Below are 18248 nucleotides of genomic sequence, written 5' to 3'. Positions count from 1 at the left end.
CACAATTGAAAGTGTTATGATTTTTAGAAGGTGATGAGGCATGGACTCGAGGGGCAGGGACATAATACTCCCCCTTTATAAAGCATTGGTACGGCCTCACCTGGAATATGCTGTTCAGTTTTTGTCGCCTGTTCATAAAAGGGACACTGCGGAGTTGGAAAGGGTGCAGAGACGCGCGACTAAACTAATATGGGGCATGGAACATCTTAGCTATGAGGAGCGATTAAGGGAGTTACAATTGTTTAGTCTTGAGAAGAGACGTTTAAGGGGGGATATGATAAACGTATATAAGTATATAAATGGCCCATACAAAAAATATGGAGAAAAACTGTTCCAGGTTAAACCCCCCCAAAGGACGAGGGGGCACTCCCTCCGCCTGGAGAAGAAAAGGTTTAGTCTAAAGGGGCGACACGCCTTCTTTACCGTGAGGACTGTGAATTTATGGAACGGTCTACCTCAGGAACTGGTCACAGCAGGAACAATTAACAGCTTTAAAGCAGGGTTAGATACATTCCTGGAACAAAATAACATTAATGCTTATGCAGAATTATAAAACTACATCCCTTTCCCTTATCCCCTTACACCCTTCCCTTCAATTCCCTGGTTGGACTTGATGGACGTATGTCTTTTTTCAACCATACTAACTATGTAACTATGTAACTATGAGGAAAAAATGAAAATGCAAAAACTGAAAAACCCTGCGTCCTTAAGGGGTTAAAGTCTATAGAATTCTATGGGATTCCGCACTCCCATTCACACTTCTGAATTTCCGCTTGCGGAATTCCGACTTAAATTAAAGCCCCTAGACTTCTGTGGGATTCCGCACTCCCATTCACACTTCTGAATTTCCGCAAGCGGAAATTCAGAAGTGTGAATGGGAGTGCGGAATCCCATAGAAGTCTATGGGCTTTAATGTGATGCGGAATTCCGCAATTTCAAAGCAGAATTGCAGGCAGAAATTCCGTAGTGCGAACCTAGCCTTAGTGGAGCCCTTTTACTGCAACTCAATGGAGATCCTATGTGTACGGCTAGCTTTTAGGCTAAGTTTCCACTTGTTTTTTTTTCTGGCAGTTTTTGTAAAACTGCCACTGCAATTTTTGAGCCAAAGCCAGAAATGTATTCAAAAGGAATAGGACATATAAAGGAAGGACTTACACTTCTCCTCTCTTATGGATCCACTTCTGACTTTGGCTCAAAAACTGCAGTGGCAGTATTCCAAAAACTGAGAGAGAAAAAAAACAAGTGAAAGGGTCGATAATCATAAATGGGTGCAGATAGTGGACCTTGTGATCAGGACGCAGGTCACTACATAATTAATCGTTAATTTCTAACGATAATTTGTTTTCCCTTAGTCCTAACAGTAGCACAGATGGGGTATTCCACCCCCCGCGAACTGGTGAGGACAGATGGAAGTTTTATTGAACTATATTAATTAATCAGTGAAAACACACCCACAATACCCTGTATAAGTAAGAGGGTCACCCTCTGTCCCCTTGTGTAGTAACAAGAAGAACTAAAAACAAAAGAATAGTAAAATAAAATAATAACTTAACTAGGGAGGGAAAGTTGTGCTACTGTTAGGACTAAGGGAAAACAAATTATCGTTAGAAATTAACGATTCCCTTACGTCCTAACCAGTAGCACAGATGGGGAAATGGCAAGCAGAAACCCTATGAGGGAGGGCTCTCATGCCTAACGGCAGATAATACTGTCCGTCTAAAAGAGGAGAAATCGGCCAATCTACTGTCAAGTCTGTAGTGGGTGATAAATGTGGAGAGTGAACTCCAGGATGCAGCTTTGCATATATGTTCCAAGGGAACAAGACTCCTTTCCGCAAAGGAGGTAGATACAGACCTGGTGGAATGAGCCTTTACAAACTCAGGAGGCTCTTTACCTTGGGATACCATGGAAATACGAATGGCATCCTTTACCCATCTACTGATGGAGGGCTTTGAAGCTTTAAGATCTCTCTTGGGTCCTGCAAAGAGAATTAGCAGATTTTCATCCTTCCTAAACTCCAAAGATCTCCTTATATAGATCTGGAGGCATCTCGAGATATCTAGGCAATGAAGAGCACTATCTTCATCAGAGGATGGATGAGGAGAAAATACTGGCAGGGATATCACTTGATTTATATTTTGGAATGATGGAACCTTAGGTATAAAGAATGGCATAAATCTGAGTAACACTCGATCCGGCAAAAATTTAGTATACGGTTCAAGTGCCGAGAGCGCTTGAAGTTCCCCAATCCTCTTGGCTGACGTAATTGCCAGTAAAAAAGTTATTTTAATGGTAACAAATTTCATGTCCACCTCCTCCAAGGGCCTTAAAGGGGGGAGATGCCAACCCCTTGAGCACCACCGATAAGTCCCATGCTGGGACAGGTTGTATAATTGTAGGTTTTAATCGTGAGGATCCCCTCAAGAATGTTTTGACTAGTGGGTCTTGAGACAACGGTTTATTGAGAAAGGCAGAGATGGCTGACACTTGAACTCTGAGTGTGGAAGGGGATAGATTCTTGTCTAATCCATCCTGAAGAAAGATGAGAATTGTGGCAACAGCTGGATTCTGTCCAGGAAGTTGTTTCTTGGAGCACCAAGACTGAAAGATTGTCCAGATTCTTTTATAGGCTTTGTTAGTGGACTCCGCTCTGGAATGCGAGAGAGTATTCAAGACGGCACTAGAAAGCCCTTCTAGATGTGGAAGGGACTGGTCAACCTCCAGGCTGTCAGGTTGAACATTTGAAGATTTGAGCAGCTGTGAGTGTCCCCCGACACTAGTGCTTGCTCTGGGGGAAGCCTCCAGAATTGTCCCTGACTCATTTGCAAGAGTTGGGTAAACCAAGCTCTCGGGCCAAAATGGAATTATGGCTATGACAGAGGCTTGGTCCTGCCTGATTTTCATCAATACCCTTGGGATCAAGGAAATTGGAGGGAAGATGTAGGCCAGCCTGAACCTCCATGGGATTGAGAGAGCATCGATTGCTACTGGGTTGTCTTCCCTGTACAGGGAGCAAAATCTCACCACTTTGGTGTTGAACCTTGTTGCCATAAGATCTATTTCTGGCATACCCCACCTGAGTGTTATTTGTTTGAATATCTCTGGATGGAGAGACCATTCTCCAGTTGAAAGTCCTCTGCTCAGGCGGTCGGCGATCACATTGAGAGATCCCCGAATGTGAACTGCCGGCAGATGGGCATACCGGATGAATAGGAATATGAAGGTAAGCATCCTTTAGATCCAGAGTAGCCAGGTAATCCCTTGGTGAGATGAGGTTGACTACAGATTGAATAGTTTCCATACGAAAGCATTTGTGCTTTACGTACTGATTGAGATATCTCAGATCTATAATCATCCGCCAGTCTCCTGTTACCTTGGGAACTAGGAAGACTGGAAAATAAATTCCTGACCCCCGGTCCGCAAGAGGAACTTCCTCTAAGGCATTCTTCTGAATGTATTCCAGAATGTAAGTTTCTAGCGCCACCTGTTTGATTGGTGGAAGAACTCTTGTCTTCACATATTTGGATGGAGGAATTGATTCGAGGTCTATCAAATAACCATCCGAGATTAATCTCAGGACCCAAGGGTCCTGAATGTGGAGGGACCAGGCGCTTAAAAAATGGTGAAGACGACCACCAACCGGAATCTGGGGGGCAGGATGAGAAACTGGAAAGGTCACCTCGGGAGGGAACCCAGAGCTTAGTAGAAGCCCGTAGTCAGAGCTTTCTGTTGTCTTTGGGGCCACGGAGCATTTTCCGCCCAGGCGTTGATTACCCCAGTCTCTCTGAGGTTTAGGCTGGGGGGCTGATCCGCCCCCAGAACGCCGCCCCCGTCCAAGAAAGGAGGAATAAGGAAGGGATTTGCCTTTCTTATCCGAAAGTCCCTCCATAATGCGGTCCAACTCCGCTCCGAAAAGAATGCCGGGTTCGTAAGGCATAGCACATAAGGTGTTCTTGGAAGAGTTGTCGACCTTCCAAGGTTTTAACCACAGAGGACGTCGTCCAGCGGAAGCCAGGGCCATAGACTTGGAGGCCAACTTAAGATGCTGGGTGGAAGCATCACACAAAAAAATCAACAGCCAGATTGGCCGTCTTGAAGGATGAAAGGATTTCATCCCTAGGAACCCCCTGGTCCAAATCCGACTGGATGTTAGAAAGGCGGGTCTTTAAAAAGTTTGCTACCTCTGAGCAAGCTATCGCCACTGATGCAGACGCAGAAGCAGTGGAGTAGGAGCGCCTCATGGCACAGTCAGCCTTCCGATCCATTGGATCCTGCAAGGAAGACCCATCCTCAGCAGAGACCACTGTCCTCTTGGATAGTTTGGCAACTGCCATGTCAACTTTCGGGACAGGGCCCCAGGAAGAAAGCTGAGATTCCTGTATAGGAAACATGGTCTTAAATCTTTTGGTTAAGACCGGACCCTTTTCTGTTTTTTTCCACTCCCTTCTAAGTACGGACAGAAGGGTATCATCAGCTTTAAAGACCCTAGGTCCCTTAGAGGTGGAGGTAGAGGCTTCCCCAGGATCAACATCCTGGTCCCCCAACCAGATGGATCTCAGAAGACGCTGGGTCTTTTCCAAAGGAAAAAAATAGGAGGCAGCGACCTCCTCATCCGAAGAGGAGGACTTGGAATCTTCTCTCTCTTGATCCACAGACGTCTCCATTCTGGGAGGTGAAGAAGGTCTGGCGCGTTTCTGAGAGACAACGTGTTTCAGCTCCTGAATAGAGGCTTGCATGGCCGACATATTAGAGGAGACCCACACATACATGTCTTGGACTGTAGGCTCAGTTTGGTGGGAAGGTAGAGCTTTAGCCCTACAAGGAGGGCACCTGGAAAATTCATAACTATCCTCACACACACACTCATATAACAGGAGTAAGGGGGTCACCATCTGTCCCACTGTCCGGGAGGACAGAAAATAACACAAGGGGACAGAGGGTGACCCTCTTACTTATACAGGGTATTGTGGGTGTGTTTCACTGATTAATTAATTAAGTTTAATAAAACTTCCATCTGTCCTAACCAGTTCGCGGGGGGTGGAATACCCCATCTGTGCTACTGGTTAGGACGTAAGGGAATAGAGCTTTACAAGCTGCTGCCTAACCTGTATGATTGGAGAGGAAGTGAGGAGGGATCAAGGAAGAGGCTGAGCCCTGCAGGATGGAAACTCTCCGGATATAGATAAGGGGCCTCTGGTATACGGTGGCCCCTACAGAAAGACTCCCCTTCCTATGTAAACGTATTCGCCTCAGCTCAGAAGCCGGGTAAATACTTTTCTGCCTCTGGCTACACTTAGTTTTAACTATTGAGTGACTGCTGTAGTCTACAAGTTTGCAGACGACTTAAATGTATTTCCCTGGAAGTTTCAATTAGTTGTGCAATAAAGTATCAGTAGGTGCCAGCAGAGTCAGCAGAATTCTGTGATTAACCCCTTTACTGCTCCGTATAGCAACGTTATAGGGAAGGACATTGTCTATTGAGACTTTGTGTGTTACCATAGACGTGCACCAAATACCAACCAGTGGAACGACAGGAGGTAGTGAATGTCCCCAGTTAACCTTTGATCAGTTTGCGTTTTAATCTCAGAGGGTACAACGTATGCAACGGTCCGCATTTTATCGAGGGGAATCACTAGGAGCACCTTGTCAGGTACAGAAGATCAACAAGAGACTTATATCTACTCTCATGAGCTGCAAAATGTATCCCCATAGGTACCAAGTATTACAGGGTAACTAGAATGTTGCTGTGGCAGAATACACATTCAAACTCTTGGATACTTAGTAGACTGCTCGCTTAGCTGATTTAGGTGGTGACAGTGTTGGGGAGATGATGTAGGTGGTGACAGTGTTCAGGAGATGATGTATATGGTGCAGTGTTGAGGAGCTGATGTATGTGGTGACAGTGTTGAGGAGCTGATGTATGTGGTGACAGTGTTGAGGAGCTGATGTAGGTGGTGACAGTGTTGAGGAGCTGATGTAGGTGGTGACAGTGTTGAGGAGCTGATGTAGGTAGTGGCAGTGTTGAGGAGCTGATGTAGGTGGTGACAGTGTTGAGGAGCTGATTTAGGTGGTGACCGTGTTGAGGAGCTGATGTATGTGGTGACAGTGTTGAGGAGTTGATGTATGTGGTGACAGTGTTGAGGAGCTGATGTAGATGGTGACAGTGTTGAGGAGCTGATGTAGGTAACGGCAGTGTTGAGGAGCTAATGTAGGTGGTGACAGTGTTGAGGAGTTGATGTATGTGGTGACAGTGTTGAGGAGCTGATGTAGTTGGTGCTGGTGCTGAGGAGCTGATGTAGTTGGTGCTGGTGCTGAGGAGCTGATTTAGTTGGTGATGGTGTTGAGGAGCTGATGTAGGTGGGGCAAGTGTTGGGGAGATTATGTTGTTAGTGCAGGTGTTGAGGAGCTGACGTAGGTGGTGGCAGTGTTGAGGAGCTGACGTAGGTGGTGACAGTATTGAGGAGCTGGTGAAGATGGTGGCAGTTTTGAGGAGCTGACGAAGGTGATGGCAGTGTTGAGAAGCTGATGTAGGTAGTGGCAGTGTTGAGGAGCTGATGTAGATGGTGGCAGTGTTGAGGAGCTGATGTAGTTGGTGCCGGTGTTGAGGAGCTGACATAGGTTGTGGCAGTGTTGAGGAGCTGACATAGTTGGTGGCAGTGTTGAGGAGCTGATGTAGGTGGGGCAAGTGTTGGGGTGATGATGTTGTTGGTGCAGGTGTTGAGGAGCTAATGTAGGTGGTGGCAGTGTTGAGGAGCTGATGTAGGTAGTGGCAGTGTTGAGGAGCTGACAAAGGTGATGGCAGTGTTGAGAAGCTGATGTAGGTAGTGGCAGTAATGAAAAGCTGATGTAGGTAGTGGCAGTGTTGAGGAGCTGATGTAGGTGGTGGCAGTGTTAAGAAGCTGATGTAGGTGGGGGCAGTGTTGAGAAGATGATGTAGGTGTTGGCAGTGTTGAGAAGCTGATGTAGGTGGTGGCAGTGTTGAGAAGCTGATGTAGGTGGTGGCAGTGTTGAGGAGCTGATGTAGGTGGGGGCAGTGTTGAGAAGCTGATGTAGGTGGTGGCAGTGTTGAGAAGCTGATGTAGGTGTTGGCAGTGTTGAGATGCTGATATAGGTGGGGCTGGTGTTGAGCTACTGATGATGATGATGGCAGTGTTGAGGTGCTGTTATAGATGGCACTAGTGTTGAGGAGCTGATGTAGGTGGAGGCAGTGTTGAGAAGCTGATGTAGGTAGTGGCAGTGTTGAGAAGCTGATGTAGGTGGTGACAGTGTTGAGGAGCTGATGTAGTTGGTGCTGGTGCTGAGGAGCTGATGTAGTTGGTGCTGGTGCTGAGGAGCTGATTTAGTTGGTGATGGTGTTGAGGAGCTGATGTAGGTGGGGCAAGTGTTGGGGAGATTATGTTGTTAGTGCAGGTGTTGAGGAGCTGACGTAGGTGGTGGCAGTGTTGAGGAGCTGACGTAGGTGGTGACAGTATTGAGGAGCTGGTGAAGATGGTGGCAGTTTTGAGGAGCTGACGAAGGTGATGGCAGTGTTGAGAAGCTGATGTAGGTAGTGGCAGTGTTGAGGAGCTGATGTAGATGGTGGCAGTGTTGAGGAGCTGATGTAGTTGGTGCCGGTGTTGAGGAGCTGACATAGGTTGTGGCAGTGTTGAGGAGCTGACATAGTTGGTGGCAGTGTTGAGGAGCTGATGTAGGTGGGGCAAGTGTTGGGGTGATGATGTTGTTGGTGCAGGTGTTGAGGAGCTAATGTAGGTGGTGGCAGTGTTGAGGAGCTGATGTAGGTAGTGGCAGTGTTGAGGAGCTGACAAAGGTGATGGCAGTGTTGAGAAGCTGATGTAGGTAGTGGCAGTAATGAAAAGCTGATGTAGGTAGTGGCAGTGTTGAGGAGCTGATGTAGGTGGTGGCAGTGTTAAGAAGCTGATGTAGGTGGGGGCAGTGTTGAGAAGATGATGTAGGTGTTGGCAGTGTTGAGAAGCTGATGTAGGTGGTGGCAGTGTTGAGAAGCTGATGTAGGTGGTGGCAGTGTTGAGGAGCTGATGTAGGTGGGGGCAGTGTTGAGAAGCTGATGTAGGTGGTGGCAGTGTTGAGAAGCTGATGTAGGTGTTGGCAGTGTTGAGATGCTGATATAGGTGGGGCTGGTGTTGAGCTACTGATGATGATGATGGCAGTGTTGAGGTGCTGTTATAGATGGCACTAGTGTTGAGGAGCTGATGTAGGTGGAGGCAGTGTTGAGAAGCTGATGTAGGTAGTGGCAGTGTTGAGAAGCTGATGTAGGTGGTGACAGTGTTGAGGAGCTGATGTAGGTGGTGACAGTGTTGAGAAGCTGATGTAGTTGGTGGCAGTGTTGAGAAGCTGATGTAGGTGGTGACAGTGTTGAGGAGCTGATGTAGGTGGGGGTAGTGTTGAGAAGCTGATGTAGGTGATGGCAGTGTTGAGAAGCTGATGTAGGTGGTGACAGTGTTGAGAAGCTGATGTAGTTGTTGGCAGTGTTGAGATGCTGATATAGGTGGGGCTGGTGTTGAGCTACTGATGATGATGATGGCAGTGTTGAGGTGCTGTTATAGATGGCACTAGTGTTGAGGAGCTGATGTAGGTGGAGGCAGTGTTGAGAAGCTGATGTAGGTAGTGGCAGTGTTGAGAAGCTGATGTAGGTGGTGACAGTGTTGAGGAGCTGATGTAGGTGGTGACAGTGTTGAGAAGCTGATGTAGTTGGTGGCAGTGTTGAGAAGCTGATGTAGGTGTTGGCAGTGTTGAGGAGCTGACGAAGGTGATGGCAGTGTTGAGAAGCTGATGTAGGTGGTGACAGTGTTGAGCAGCTGATATAGGTGGTGGCAGTTTTGAGATGCTGATATAGGTTAAGCTGGTGTTGAGCTACTGATGAAGATGATGGCAGTGTTGAGGTGCTGATATAGATGGCACTAGTGTTGAGGAGCTGGGGTTAGTGGTGACGGTGTTGAGGAGCTGATGTAGGTGGGGGCAGTGTTGAGAAGCTGATGTAGATGGTGGCAGTCTTGAGGAGCTGATGAAGGTAGTGGCAGTGTTGAGGAGCTGATGTATGTGGTGGCAGTGTTGAGGAGCTGATGTATGTGGTGACAGTGTTGAGGAGCTGATGTAGGTGTTGGCAGTGTTGAGGAGCTGACGAAGGTGATGGCAGTGTTGAGAAGCTGATGTAGGTATTGGCAGTGTTGAGGAGCTGACGAAGGTGATGGCAGTGTTGAGAAGCTGATGTAGGTAGTGGCAGTGTTGAGAAGCTGATGTAGGTGGTGACAGTGTTTAGGAGCTGACATAGTTGGTGGCAGTGCTGAGGAACTGATGTAGGTGGGGCAAGTGTTGGGGTGATGATGTTGTTGGTGCAGGAGTTGAGGAGCTGAAGTAGGTGGTGGCAGTGTTGAGGAGCTGACGTAGGTGGTGGCAGCGTTGAGGAGCTGACTTAGGTGGTGGCAGTGTTGAAGAGCTTATGTAGGTGCTACCAGTGTTGAGATGCTGATATAGGTGGGGCTGGTGTTGAGGTACTGATGAAGATGATGGCAGTGTTGAGGTGCTGATATAGGTGGCACTAGTGTTGAGGAGCTGGGGTTAGTGGTGCCGGTGTTGAGGAGCTGATGTAGGTGGGGGCAGTGTTGAGAAGCTGATGTAGGTGGGGGCAGTGTTGAGAAGCTGATGTAGGTGGTGGCAGTGTTGAGGAGCTGATGAAGATGGTGGGAGTGTTGAGGAGCTGACGAAGGTGATGGCAGTGTTGAGGAGCTGATTTAGGTGGTGGCAGTGTTGAGGAGCTGACATAGTTGGTGGCAGTGTTCAGGGGCTGATGTAAGTGGTGGCAGTGTTGAGGAGCTGACACAGGTGGTGGCAGTGTTGAAGAGCTGATGTAGGTGCTACCAGTGTTGAGATGCCGATATAGGTGGGGCTGATGTTGAGGTACTGATGATGATGGCAGTGTTGAGGTGCTGATATAGGTGGCACTAGTGTTGAGGAGCTGGGGTTGGTGGTGTCAGTGTTGAGGAGCTGATGTAGGTGGGGGCAGTGTTGAGAAGCTGATGTAGGTAGTGGCAGTGTTGAGAAGCTGATGTAGGTGGGGGCAGTGTTGAGGAGCTGATGTAGGTGGGGGCTGTGTTGAGAAGCTGATGTAGGTGGGGGCTGTGTTGAGAAGCTGATGTAGGTGGTGGCAGTGTTGAGAAGCTGATGTAGGTGGTGGCAGTGTTCAGAGGCTGATGTAGGTGGTGGCAGAGTTGAGAAGCTGATGTAGGTGGGGGCAGTGTTGAGAAGCAGCTGATGTAGGTGGTGGCAGTGTTGAGAAGCTGATGTAGGTGGGGGATGTGTTGAGAAGCTGATGTAGGTGGTGGCAGTGTCGAGAAGCTGATGTAGATAGTGGCAGTGTCGAGAAGCTGATGTAGGTGGTGGCAGTGTCGAGAAGCTGATGTAGGGGGTGGCAGTGTTGAGAAGCTGATGTAGGTGGTGGCTGTGTTGAGAAGCTGATGTAGGTGGTGGCAGTGTTGAGAAGCTGATGTAGGTGGTGGCAGTGTTTAGAAGCTGATGTAGGTGAGGGCAGTGTTTAGAAGCTGATGTAGGTGGTGGCAGCGTTGAGAAGCTGATGTAGGTGGTGGCAGCGTTGAGAAGCTGATGTAGGGTGTGGCAGTGTTGAGAAGCTGATGTAGGTGGTGGCAGTGTTGAGAAGCTGATGTAGATGGTGGCAGTGTTGAGAAGCTGATGTAGATGGTGGCAGTGTTTAGAAGCTGATGTAGGTGGTGGCAGTGTTGAGAAGCTGATGTAGGGTGTGGCAGTGTTTAGAAGCTGATGTAGATGGTGGCAGTGTTGAGAAGCTGATGTACGTGGGGGCAGTGTTGAGGAGCTGATGTAGGTGGGGGCTGTGTTGAGAAGCTGATGTAGGTGGGGGCAGTGTTGAGAAGCTGACATGGGTGGTTGCAGTGTTGAAGAGCTGATGTAGGTGCTACCAGTGTTGAGATGCCGATATAGGTGAGGCTGATGTTGAGGTACTGATGAAGATGATGGCAGTGTTGAGGTGCTGATATAGGTGGCACTAGTGTTGAGGAGCTGGGCTTGGTGGTGTCAGTGTTGAGGAGCTGATGTAGGTGGGGGCGGTGTTGAGAAGCTGATGTATGTAGTGGCATTGTTGAGAAGCTGATGTACGTGGGGGCAGTGTTGAGGAGCTGATGTAGGTGGTGGCAGTGTTGAGAAGCTGATGTAGGTGGGGGCAGTGTTGAGAAGCTGATGTAGGTGGTGGCAGTGTTGAGAAGCTGATGTAGGTGGGGCAGTGTTGAGAAGCTGATGTAGGTGGTGGCAGTGTTTAGAAGCTGATGTAGGGGGTGGCAGTGTTGAGAAGCTGATGTAGGTGGTGGCAGTGTTGAGAAGCTGATGTAGGTGGTGGCAGTGTTGAGAAGCTGATGTAGGTGGTGGCAGTGTTGAGAAGCTGATGTAGGTGGTGGCAGTGTTGAGAAGCTGATGTACGTGGGGGCAGTGTTGAGGAGCGGATGTAGGTGGGGGCTGTGTTGAGAAGCTGATGTAGGTGGTGGCAGTGTTTAGAACCTTATGTAGGTGGTAGCAGCGTTGAGAAGCTGATGTAGGTGGTGGCAGTGTTGAGAAGCTGATGTAGGTGGGGGCAGTGTTGAGAAGCTGATGTAGGTGGTGGCAGTGTTTAGAACCTTATGTAGGTGGTGGCAGCGTTGAGAAGCTGATGTAGGGGGTGGCAGTGTTGAGAAGCTTATGTAGGGGGTGGCAGTGTTGAGAAGCTGATGTAGGTGGTGACAGTGTTGAGGAGCTGATGTAGGTGGTGGCGGTGTTGAGGAGCTGATGTAGGTGGTGGCAGTGTTGAGAAGCTGATGTAGGGGGTGGCAGTGTTGAGAAGCTGATGTAGGGGGTGGCAGTGTTAAGAAGCTGATGTAGGGGGTGGCAGTGATGAGAAGCTGATGTAGGGGGTGGCAGTGATGAGAAGCTGATGTAGATGGTGGCAGTGTTGAGAAGCTGATGTAGGGGGTGGCAGTGTTGAGAAGCTGATGTAGGGGGTGGCAGTGATGAGAAGCTGATGTAGATGGTGGCAGTGTTGAGAAGCTGATGTAGGGGGTGGCAGTGTTGAGAAGCTGATGTAGGGGGTGGCAGTGTTGAGAAGCTGATGTAGGGGGTGGCAGTGTTGAGAAGCTGATGTAGGTGGTGACAGTGTCGAGAAGCTGATGTAGGTGGTGGCAGTGTTGAGGAGCTGATGTAGGTGGTGGCAGTGTTGAGGAGCTGATGTAGGTGGTGACAGTGTTGAGAAGCTGATGTAGGTGGTGACAGTGTTGAGAAGCTGATGTAGGTGGTGACAGTGTTGAGAAGCTGATGTATGTGGTGACAGTGTTGAGGAGCTGATGTAGGTGGTGGCAGTGTTGAGAAGCTGATGTAGGTGGTGACAGTGTTGAGAAGCTGATGTAGGTGGTGATGGTGCTAGTGATGAGTAGATGTATATTGTGCCAGTGCAGAGGAGATGATGTAGGTCTTGCCAGTGTTGAGTTGAAGTAGGTGGTGCCAGTGCCGAGAAGCTTCTGTAGGTGGTGCAAGTGTTGAGGAACTATCAGACCCTGAGGAATAGAAATAGGACATATAAAGGAAGGACTTACACTTCTCCTCTCTTATGGATCCACTTCTGACTTTGGCTCAAAAACTGCAGTGGCAGTATTCCAAAAACTGAGAGAGAAAAAAAAACAAGTGAAAGGGTTAATAATCATAAATGGGTGCAGATAGTGGACTTTGTGATCAGGACACAGGTCACTACATAATTAATAGAGCTTTACAAGCTGCTGCCTGACCTGTACGATTGGAGAGGAAGTGAGGAGGGATCAAGGAAGAGGCTGAGCCCTGCAGGATGGAAACTCTCCGGATATAGATAAGGGGCCTCTGGTATACGGTGGCCCCTACAGACAGACTTCCCTTCCTATGTAAATGTATTTCGCCTCAGCTCAGGAGCCGGGTAAATACTTTTCTTCCTCTCGCTACGCTTAGTTTTAACTATTGAGTGACTGCTGCAGTCTACAAGTTTGCAGACGACTTAAATGTATTTCCCTGGAAGTTTCAATCAGTTGTGCTACAAAGTATCAGTAGGTGCCAGCAGAGTGAGGACTATTCGGTTATTAACCCCTTTACTGCTCCGTATAGCAACGTTATAGGGAAGGACATTGTCTATTGTAGTGGTATGATGAGATTTTGTGTGTTACTGTAGACGTGCACCAAATACCAACCAGTGGAATGAGAAGAGGTAGTGAATGTCCCCAGTTAACCTTTGATCAGTTTGCGTTTTAATCTCAGAGGGTACAACGTATGCGGCGGTCCGCATTTTATCGAGGGGAATCACTAGGAGCACCTTGTTGTCAGATACAGAAGATCAACAAGAGACTTATATCTACTCTCATGAACTGCAAAATGTATCCCCATAGGTACCAAGTATTACAGGGTAACTAGAATGTTGCGGTGGCAGAATACACATTCAAACTCCTGGCAACTTGGTAGACCGCTCGCTTTAGCTGATGTAGGTGTTGGCAGTGTTGAGGAAGCAATGTAGGTGTTGACAGTGTTGAGGAGCTGATGTAGGTGGTGCCGGTGTTGAGGAGCTGATGTAGGTGGTGCCAGTGTTGAGTAGCTGATGTAGTTGGTGACAGTGTTGAGGAGCTGATGTAGGTGGTGACAGTGTTGAGGAGCTGATGTATGTGGTGCCGGTGTTGAGGAGCTGATGTAGGTGGTGACAGTGTTGAGAAGCTGATGTAGGTGGTGACAGTGTTGAGGAGCTGATGTATGTGGTGACAGTGTTGAGGAGCTGATGTAGGTGGTGACAGTGTTGAGGAGCTGATGTAGGTGGTGACAGTGTTGAGAAGCTGATGTAGGTGGTGACAGTGTTGAGGAGCTGATGTATGTGGTGACAGTGTTGAGGAGCTGATGTATGTGGTGACAGTGTGGAGGAGCTGATGTATGTGGTGACAGTGTTGAGGAGCTGATGTAGGTGGTGACAGTGTTGAGGAGCTGATGTAGGTGGTGACAGTGTTGAGGAGCTGATGTATGTGGTGATAGTGTTGAGGAGCTGATGTAGGTGGTGACAGTGTTGAGGAGCTGATGTAGGTGGTGACAGTGTTGAGGAGCTGATGTAGGTGGTGACAGTGTTGAGGAGCTGATGTAGGTGGTGACAGTGTTGAGGAGCTGATGTAGGTGGTGACAGTGTTGAGGAGCTGATGTAGGTGGTGACAGTGTTGAGAAGCTGATGTAGGTGGTGACAGTGTTGAGGAGCTGATGTATGTGGTGACAGTGTTGAGGAGCTGATGTATGTGGTGACAGTGTGGAGGAGCTGATGTATGTGGTGACAGTGTTGAGGAGCTGATGTAGGTGGTGACAGTGTTGAGGAGCTGATGTAGGTGGTGACAGTGTTGAGGAGCTGATGTATGTGGTGATAGTGTTGAGGAGCTGATGTAGGTGGTGACAGTGTTGAGGAGCTGATGTAGGTGGTGACAGTGTTGAGGAGCTGATGTAGGTGGTGACAGTGTTGAGGAGCTGATGTAGGTGGTGACAGTGTTGAGGAGCTGGTGTAGGTGGTGACAGTGTTGAGGAGCTGATGTAGGTGGTGACAGTGTTGAGGAGTAGTGTTGAGTGGCATAGGCCATATTCGAGTTTGCGATATTTCACGAATATATGGACGAATATTCGTCATATATTTGCTTAATTCGCATATTCGTAATATTCACGTTTTATTTTCGCATATGCAAAAATTCGCGTATGCGAAAATTAGCATAAGCGAAAATTAGCATATCCCAAAACTTGTATATGCAAAAATTTGCACGCCAGTCTCACACAGTAGTATTAGAGCCTTCTTTACACCACACAAGCTGGAAGCAAAGAGGGATGATCACTGTGATGTGTACTGTGAAAAAAAAAAAAGAATATTCGTAATTACGAATATATAGTGCTATATTCGCGAATATGCAATATTCGCAAATAAAATTTGCATTGCGAATATTCGCGAGCAACACTATTGAGGAGCTGATGTAGTTGGTGCAGGTGTTGAGGAGCTGACGTAGGTGGTGACAGTGTTGAGGAGCTGATGAAGATGGTGGCAGTGTTGAGGAGCTGATTTAGGTGGTGGCAGTGTTGAGGAGCTGACATAGTTGGTGGCAGTGTTGAGGAGCTGATTTAGGTGGTGGCAGTGTTGAGGAGCTGACATAGGTGGTGGCAGTGTTGAGGAGCTGACATAGGTGGTGGCAGTGTTGAGGAGCTGATGTAGGTGGTGGCAGTGTTGAGGAGCTCACATAGGTGGTGGCAGTGTTGAGGAGCTGATTTAGGTGGGGCAAGTGTTGGGGAGATGATGTTGTTGGTTCAGGTGTTGAGGAGCTGACGTAGGCGGTGGCAGTGTTGAGGAGCTGACATAGGTGGTGGCAGTGTTGAGGAGCTGATGTAGATGGTGGCAGTGTTGAGGAGCTCACATAGGTGGTGGCAGTGTTGAGGAGCTGATTTAGGTGGGGCAAATGTTGGGGAGATGATGTTGGTGCAGGTGTTGAGGAGCTGACGTAGGTTGTGGCAGTGTTGAGGAGCTGACATAGGTGGTGGCAGTGTTGAGGAGCTGATGTAGGTAGTGGCAGTGTTGAGGAGCTGATGTAGGTGGTGGCAGTGTTGAGGAGCTGACATAGGTGGTGGCAGTGTTAAGGAGCTGATGTAGGTGTTGGCAGTGTTGAGATGCTGATATAGGTGGGGCTGGTGTTGAGGTACTGATGAAGATGATGGCAGTGTTGAGGTGCTGATATAGGTGGCACTAGTGTTGAGGAGCTGGGGTTGGTGGTGTCGGTGTTGAGGAGCTGATGTAGGTGGTGGCAGTGTTGAGAAGCTGATGTAGGTGGTGGCAGTGTTGAGAAGCTGATGTAGGTGGTGGCAGTGTTGAGAAGCTGATGTAGGTGGTGGCAGTGTTGAGAAGCTGATGTAGGTGGTGGCAGTGTTGAGAAGCTAATGTAGGTGGGGGCTGTGTTGAGAAGCTGATGTAGGTGGTACTGCTGCTAGTGATGAGTTAATGTATATTGTGCCAGTGTTGAGAAGCTGATGTAGGTGGTGATGGTGCTAGTGATGAGTAGATGTATATTGTGCCAGTGCAGAGGATGTGATGTAGGTCTTGCCAGTGTTGAGTTGAAGTAGGTGGTGCCAGTGCCATAGAAGCTTCTGTAGGTGGTGCAAGTGTTGAGAAACTATCAGACCCCGAAGGTTCTTCACTGTTAGATCTGTAAATCTGTAGAAGTCATCTCAGAATTGGTCACAGCAGAAACAGGTTTAGATGACTTTTCCTTTTTTAGGGCAGATTGGTTTATGCTGGTGTTTTTTTTTTTTTTAACTTTAACACACCCTGGATCAATAAAGAAGTTACCAATAACCATCACCTTCATCCACATCTTCTCCCCACCCTTGGTTCATTTGTTGGTTCCTCAATAGTGGCTTTACCCAAATCAGACCTGTCTTTTTTTTTTTTTTTAGCTATGTAACTGTGTAAGATTCCATGTTGCTCTTTTTTACAGAGCGCCAACATGTCTGACTACGTTATCCGACTCTACAAGGACTCCGACTACGATGTGTCCAGGGACCTGTTCGCTGAGGGACTCGTAGAGCACACCAATAAAGCCTTTCAACACGCCATACGACTGCCCCACATCTGGCTCCCAGTATTGGCGGTGTTACTCCTTCCTGCACTAAACCTTTTGTCTATCGCAATGTCCATTCTGATGGCTGTCACAGCTATAGTTGTTGTGTATTATTGTTCCCGTTACATGTACACATCCTACATAGATTACTCTCTCTCCGATGACATGCTGGACATTCGTAAATATTACCTGCAGCGGGAGGGCTACAGCTTCTGGGTGGCCGAGTCAACAAGCGGTGAAGTCATGGGTACGATCGCTGCTCTGCCTTCTTCTGACCCCGGAGGAGAAAAACATCTGGAACTGAGACGACTATCGGTGGCCAAACATCACAGAGGGAAAGGGATTGGCTCAGTGTTATGCAGAACGCTCATTGACTTTGCCCGGAAGAGAGGTTACGAGGCCGTGGTCCTGACCACCACCTTATCACAAGTTAATGCTCAAAAAATGTACGAGAAGCTCGGCTTCAGGCATACACAAACCTTGTACCTACTGGGTCCCCTGAGTAAGGTCCTGGGCTTCAGTTTCCTTGCCTATAAATATGACATCCCAGCGGCTTAGTGGTACTTAGTGGTAATCTCGGTTATAGTATCTAATTCACATTAGTTGATTTAAGTCTTGCTGATTTCACTGTTACCTCAGATTGTACTTCATAAATAATGTTAATATTTAAAGGGTATACTTGGAGTATTTCACTCTATAATTCTTCATACTAGTGTAGTTGTGAGGTTGTGGAGTTCTCATACAATTTAACCCGGAGTCAGAATCCCAGCAGGGCTAGTGGTTTAAATAGTATCCTTGATAGTGTAGCAGTGGTGGCTAGTTTTCCAAATATTCCTGGTAGCCCAGATATATTTATAATTTCCCTGGTGGTCTAATGATATTTATAATGACCCTGATGGTCCAGTAATATTTACAATGTCCCTGGTGGTCCAGTGGTATTTATAATGTCCCTGGTGGTCTAATGATATTTATAATGACCCTGATTGTCCAGTGGTAATAATAATGCCCCTGTTGTTCCAGCTGTCCTAATAATATCCCTGGTGGTCCAGCTGTCATTATAATGTCCCTGGTGGTCCAGTGATATTTATAATGTTCCTAGTGGTCCAGTAATATTTATAATGTCCCTGGTGATCCAGTGGTATTTATAATGTCCCTGGTGATCCATTAGTATTTATAATGTCCCTTGTGATCCAGTGATATTTATAATATCCCTGGTGATCCATTGGTATTTATAATGTCCCTGGTGATCCAGTGGTATTTATAATGTCCCTGGTGATCCATTGGTATTTATAATGTCCCTTGTGATCCATTGGTATTTATAATGTCTCTGGTGATCCATTGGTATTTATAATGTACCACTTGATCCAGTGATATTTATAATGTCCCTGGTGATCCATTGGTATTTATAATATCCCTGGTGATCCAGTGGTATTTATAATGTCTCTGGTGATCTAGTGATATTTATACTGTCCTTGGTGATCCAGTGGTATTAATAATGTCCCTGGTGATCCAGTGATATTTTTAATGACCACTATAGTCCATGTGGTATTTATTTGCCTTTCGTTGGTCATGTGATAACAGTTCTCATCCCTGGTGCAGTAATAAACA

At 47.6% G+C, this 18248-nt stretch overlaps 1 protein-coding gene across 3 annotated transcripts; it reads left to right on the top strand.

Moving 5' to 3' along the window:
* Positions 1 to 5145: 5145 nt before the first annotated feature.
* Positions 5146 to 17311, top strand: LOC130297451 (N-acetyltransferase 8-like). 3 transcript variants are annotated; one of them, XM_056550040.1, is made up of 2 exons: positions 5146 to 5265; positions 16518 to 17311. In XM_056550040.1, exon 2 carries the CDS (start codon positions 16527 to 16529, stop codon positions 17196 to 17198), a length of 672 nt encoding a protein of 223 aa, XP_056406015.1. In that variant the 5' UTR covers positions 5146 to 5265; positions 16518 to 16526; the 3' UTR covers positions 17199 to 17311. The 3 variants fall into 3 exon arrangements, with proteins under 3 accessions (XP_056406015.1, XP_056405945.1, XP_056406080.1); XM_056549970.1 differs by lacking the exon at positions 5146 to 5265 and adding an exon at positions 5336 to 5650; XM_056550105.1 differs by lacking the exon at positions 5146 to 5265 and adding an exon at positions 12817 to 12952.
* The last annotated feature ends 937 nt before the right edge of the window (positions 17312 to 18248 follow it).

The sequence above is a fragment of the Hyla sarda genome, chromosome 1 (genome assembly GCF_029499605.1).
Source record: "Hyla sarda isolate aHylSar1 chromosome 1, aHylSar1.hap1, whole genome shotgun sequence".
NCBI classification, from domain to species: Eukaryota; Metazoa; Chordata; class Amphibia; order Anura; family Hylidae; genus Hyla; species Hyla sarda.
The sequence above is the reverse complement of the archived record's forward strand: the minus strand, read 5'-3'. Positions and strand labels throughout refer to the sequence as shown.

Bases quoted from the DNA above. Each gene is read 5' to 3' on its own strand.
- LOC130297451 (XM_056549970.1), top strand. From the start codon at position 5,600: ATGCAACGGTCCGCATTTTATCGAGGGGAATCACTAGGAGCACCTTGT. The intron at 5,651-16,517 runs GTACAGAAGATC...TCTTTTTTACAG, and splicing joins CACTAGGAGCACCTTGTCAG to AGCGCCAACATGTCTGACTA.